Source organism: Rutidosis leptorrhynchoides, chromosome 10 (assembly GCF_046630445.1).
Source record: "Rutidosis leptorrhynchoides isolate AG116_Rl617_1_P2 chromosome 10, CSIRO_AGI_Rlap_v1, whole genome shotgun sequence".
In the NCBI taxonomy this organism is placed as follows: Eukaryota; Viridiplantae; Streptophyta; class Magnoliopsida; order Asterales; family Asteraceae; genus Rutidosis; species Rutidosis leptorrhynchoides.
The window spans coordinates 83,103,770-83,109,497 of NC_092342.1; the positions used below are offsets into that span (position 1 = coordinate 83,103,770).

The following is a 5,728-nucleotide window of genomic DNA, read 5'->3' on the forward strand; positions in this document are numbered from 1 at the left end:
CTGGTTGTCATCCTTTTTTGTAAAAAGACAATAATCTGCCTTTGATTGTGTGTATTGAAAACTCAGAAGAGCAGATGACAACTTTGAGAACCATTGCCTAGGTGCCTGCTTCAGCCCATATAAAGATTTCTTTAGTTTACACACCTTGCTTGTATTTGCAGGTATCTTTTGAAGTAACTCCATCTCCACCTTACATGCATATCCCAAAGGCATCTTTATATACACCTCTTCTAACAAGTCACCATGTAAAAAGGCATTTGATAAATCCATTTTTGAAAAATGCCAGTTGTACATAGCTGCAACTGCTAATAAAGATCTAACAGTAACCATCTTTGTAACAGGATCAAAAGTTTTAGTATAGTCTATGCCTGATCTCTGTCTGTTGCCATCAACAACCAATCTAGCCTTCTTTCTATCAACAGTCCCATCTACTTTTAACTTTGTTTTATATATCTAGTGACAGCTGATGGGTTTTTTATTTAGAGGTAAATCTGTTATCTCCCATGTCTCATTGTCTTCTAAAGCAGCTAATTCAGAATCCATTGACTTGCACAATTCTGGATGAATAATAGCTTCTTTAAACCATCTTGGATCAGTAGTAGCCATTAAAGCTGTGAGGTAAGTTTCAAATTCATTCTTCAAACAGGCAAATGAAACCTGACTTGCAACAGGAGTGTGATTTAACACAGTATGACCTGTAGGAATAACATAATCTTTATGCCAAACATGCACAGTTAACTGCGTAGTTGACCTTCTTAAAACAGGTTGGGAAGTATCATATGTGCTTTCATGTGTAGGATCAACTTGAACCACACTTGGAGTTACAGTAATCGGAACATCATAACAATCTTCATATGCACTTACATTTGGAACGTTATCAGGAGGTAATGGCTGCAACACTTGACTATCAAAGTTCTTTGAAAAAGGGAAAATCTTTTCATAGAATATCACATCCCTTGAGATAAAGGTAGACTTAGTCAACAAATTGTATAACTGTACCCTTTTTGACTTTCATGATATCCCAAAAATACACATGGAACCCCTCTTTCACAAAATTTATCAACCACTCTTGAAGGATTACTAGTCATGGCAAGACACCCAAATACTCTTGAATGATCATAAGTAGGAGGGTTATGTAAGAGGATTTCATAAGGTGTTATATTATTCAACACAGAAGATGGTATTCTATTGATCAAATAGACAGCTGTCATAACACAATCTCCCCAAAATCTCAAAGGAAGATTAGCCTAAAATCTAATAGCTCTAGCTATATCAAGAATATATCTATGTTTTCTTTTAACTCTATCGTTCTGTTGTGGCCTATCAGGGCAAGAGGTTTGTTGAATAATGCCTCGTGTAGTCAAATAGGTTCCAAGCTTACCTCTAATAAACTCCAATGCATTATCAGACCTAACAATTTTCACTTGTTTATGAAACTGTGTATTAACAAACCTCAAGAAGGCTTTAAACATCTCATAACAATCACATTTATTCACAAGTAAGTATATCCAGGTTGCCCTACTACAATCATCAATTATTGTAAGAAAATATCTATATTTTCCTTGAGTTACAACCTTATAGGGACCCCAAATATCCATATGAACCATTTGAAAAATGCCATCACAATGAGAATCACTCAACTTATAAGGTAACTTTGTAAACTTAGCCATAGGACAAGAGATACAAACATCTTCATTTTGTTTTATCAATGTATTTGAAACAGAAGGAATACATTGTAGCTTAGTATCTAATACATGCCCTAGTCTATGATGCGATAGACTGTAGGTCATTACAAGCTTACTAGAATTAGCACTATAACCTTCTTTTATTGTAAACAGACTAGATCTTTGTAAAGAAGCAGATATCAATGCCACCAGTCTTTTATTAACTTGATGAAAAGGCACATTCACCAAGTAATAGAGATCTTCCTTTCTTTCACCAAGCCCTATCACCTTCTTGGTGATCAAGTCCTGAATCAGGTAGAAATGTGAATAGAATATGACCACACAAGACTGATCCTTTGTCAACTTTGGTACAGACAGCAATCAAAACTTAAAAGATGGCACAACCAGAACATCTTTTAATTCCATTTCATTTCCTAGTTTAGCTTGACCAGTATGAGTTATGCTAGATGTATTACCATTTGGAAGCCTAATATGAGGTTTCAATAGTAGTACTTTTAACTCAATTAACTCATTATGACTAGGAGTCATGTGATCATTGGCACCTGTGTCTAAGATCCAATTTGTAACATTAGAGGACTTAGACAATATACCTGCAGCAAAGTGATGGTCCAGTTCATCATCCGAACCAGCTACAGTCCCCTGCACTTCATTTTGTGTCATTTGTGGAAGGCATTTCAGCAACTGCTCAAATTATTCTGAAGTAAAGATCACATTATTGCCTTTCACACTAGCAGCAGTTCTTTTAGTTTAATTTGAACCTCCATGCTTAGCTTTGTGACTTGTCTGATTAGCAGCTTGCCTACTTTTATAATGCCAAGGAGGATATCCAATTTTCTCCCAACACTTATCAGGTGAGTGCCACTTAAAACCACAAAATTCACATTTGTCTTTGACATTAGTCTTACTGTACAAAGCAGTAGAATCAACAGATGTGAACATTTCTCTTTGTGACTCTTCTTGCTGAAGCATAGAACAAGCAATTTCCACATTAGGTAGAGGATTCATCATTAACAATTGACTTCTAAGAGCACTAAAATGTTCATCTAAACCATTAAGAAACTGAAACAAATGTTGTTCTTCTTTTTGACGATTGACAGCATTCAAGAAGTTCACAATTTTAGGTGTAGTACCTGTAACCCTAGGCAGATCACTCATAGATCAATCTCTTCCCAAATACACTTCATCTTAGTGTAAAAATCACTAACAGCCACTCCTTGTTGTTCACAGGAGTAAGTCTCTTTGTGTAACTTGTATTTTCTAGATCCATTACTGAGTGCAAATCTTTTTTCTAAATGTGTCCAAATTTCAGATGCAGTTCCAATAAACATGATAGATTTCACAATTGATTCACTTACAGAGTTCATCAACCAACTAATCACCATGTTATTACATGTGTCCCACTGATCTGCTCGAGTAAGATCATCTGCAGGTCTCGCAATTGTACCAGTAACAAATCCAAGCTTATGCTTGGTTGAGAGTACAATTTCAATCGAACGCCTCCATGACCTATAGTTTTAAGCTCCGATCAACTTTTCTTGTATCGGCAATGATCAGGACCATCTGATGGATGTAGAAACAAAGGATTTTGAACCACTTGTGGATCCATGACTTAACAACGATCGCGGAAGCATTCTAATAATCCAGATATTTAAAATCAATCACAGTGATTTCCAATTTTTAGTGAAATCACCAGATCAACTTTGATTTATGCGAACGCTGGATGAAATGAAATCAAATTGAACGATGAACAGCTAAACTCATACGCTCTGATACCATGAGAAGTTTAGCATGATCAAAATGAACAGAATTGAAAGATCAATTTCATTGAGTTGAAGAACAAATTTACAGAATTGATTAAGTTACCACAGAAATGGTTATGAACCCTAATATAATAGCTCAACCGCCACTAACAACCTAACTATGAAAGTTACAAGAACAGTCCCTATTCTACAAAATATTTACAGATTAACCCTTAAACTTGCAGTTGACTTTATTTGACTTGTTGTTTACTTTGCTATAGTACGTGTTTGTTGAATTGATCGAACACTCATATACATATTACACATGATCAAAAAAATGAGGACGGAAACTATGAAACAGATTGATTACTAGCTATACATTTATAAATTTATTGTTTCTAATATTAACTAGTAATGTTTTATTAAATATACTACTAGTTTTAACGTCAATAATAATACACAAAATATAAGACGACACCCATGTCTAACATAATTTAATAGACAGTCATAACGTCACGTTAAAATTTCCTCTCAATCACTCACACATCACATTTTAGTATCATCCATCACCTATTACCTCATAATCATATGAAACCACTATATTATATTAATTAATATAAAATATAAGTTTTTACTGATATGTGTGCGACAAAAAGTTGTAGATGTTAGTGATCAAATGTGTTATAAAGTGATAAAATGTGTTCGTGATCAAATATGCTACAAGTTAAGGCTATTCTCATTTATTCTAGTGATCTACCAAACGGTCCGCCTAAGTCAAAAAAACCAAAGAGAATACTACTGGTTCAAGGAGAAGAACTGAAAAATTTCCCGGAGTTCCTCAAATTCATTTAATTCATATTATCATACGGTTATTTTTCTTTTTAGCCGATTTGTGAAATGTTTAGCCGTAAATGGTTACTAATCTATCATATGTTTGATTATGTTGGTTTCCCTCTTAATATAGTTTGTCATCAGTTATCATAGTTACTAGAAGGCAATGCCCGTGCGTTGCACGACTTGCACAAATTTTTCTATGTTAAAATTCGTGTTCTGAATGGCTAGAACAATCACGGGAGTTGGTTGAAAACATATTAAACGTGAAGGTCACTTGATGTTGGCCCTATTATGCAAGTGTCCAAATAGAGTTTTATGCATATGTTTTTTTTGCCGCTATGAAAATTTGTACATTCGAGTCATATGTACTAACGTATGATAAAACTATATATAAACAAAAGTTTAGTAAAGGGGGTCAAATGAGTTAATAATTGATGTCAAAATACATTATATACTCACATACTATAAAAATTGTTCTCACAATCAGTTTGGTTTGATACTACTTTTTATTTATTTATTTACGATTTAATCAATAATTCATTAGTTATACTTTTTATGTACGATTTATTTAATATGTTTAATGTATATATTATTTATGATTTAATATATTGTTTAAATTTAATATATTATTTAATATAATATTAATTTTATTAATTTAATAAATATAATTTTCATTAATTTAGAAGTAATAACCGAAATACTTCATCACTATCTTAATTATTGTATGTAAATGTAAAATAAGTTTATCATTTAATAAAAGGATACTAAAAATCAAGAAAACATACATAATTATATAACAATGTATTAATAATTTTTTGAAGTAAATAAATTTGAAGCTAAATGATCTTACAACTAATACATTATAATTAATATTAATATTCAAGTGTGATGGTTTTACTAAGATAAAATAGATCAATCTTAACCAAATAGATTTTCATAGTTCAATATTAGTGATGATTAATTGAATAAGATGCTACAAATTGATGGTATGATTATTTTATCAGCAAATAAAATCCATTATTTTGTTTCTTTTATGTAGTCCATTATAATAAATTTTTAATGCAACACAAAAAATAAAATGAACCTACTAATTCCATATCATTAGACTTTTAATACCATTAATATTAAAGATAACCATAATACTAACATTAAAAATAATAAAATTGCGAGGCGAAACCAAAAAAAAAAAAAGATAAGAAATCACATGATACATGTAAAAAAATAAACAAATCATCTAATAAGATATATGATATATAAGAAATTAAAAATAACTTGAATATACAAATACAAATATATACAATATAATAATAATAATAATAATAATAATATTAACATTAAAAAGAGAATCTTATGACGAATATAATCGATCGAACATAGAGTCAACCACGTTTCTTCTTGGCTTGTCCACACTTTACATTTTTTTTTGAAATCGGTGTTTGTTCGATAGCTACAAAAACAAACAAACATATA

At 31.7% G+C, this 5,728-nt stretch overlaps 1 protein-coding gene across 1 annotated transcript; it reads right to left on the bottom strand.

Annotated features, from left to right (window-relative positions):
• Positions 1 to 2,836: 2,836 nt before the first annotated feature.
• LOC139870411 (uncharacterized) lies at positions 2,837 to 4,006 on the bottom strand. The gene is made up of 2 exons (XM_071858222.1): positions 4,002 to 4,006; positions 2,837 to 3,191 (listed from the first exon to the last, which is right to left on the bottom strand). The coding sequence occupies exons 1-2, from the start codon at positions 4,004 to 4,006 to the stop codon at positions 2,837 to 2,839; spliced, it is 360 nt and encodes a 119-aa protein (XP_071714323.1).
• Positions 4,007 to 5,728: the final 1,722 nt, after the last annotated feature.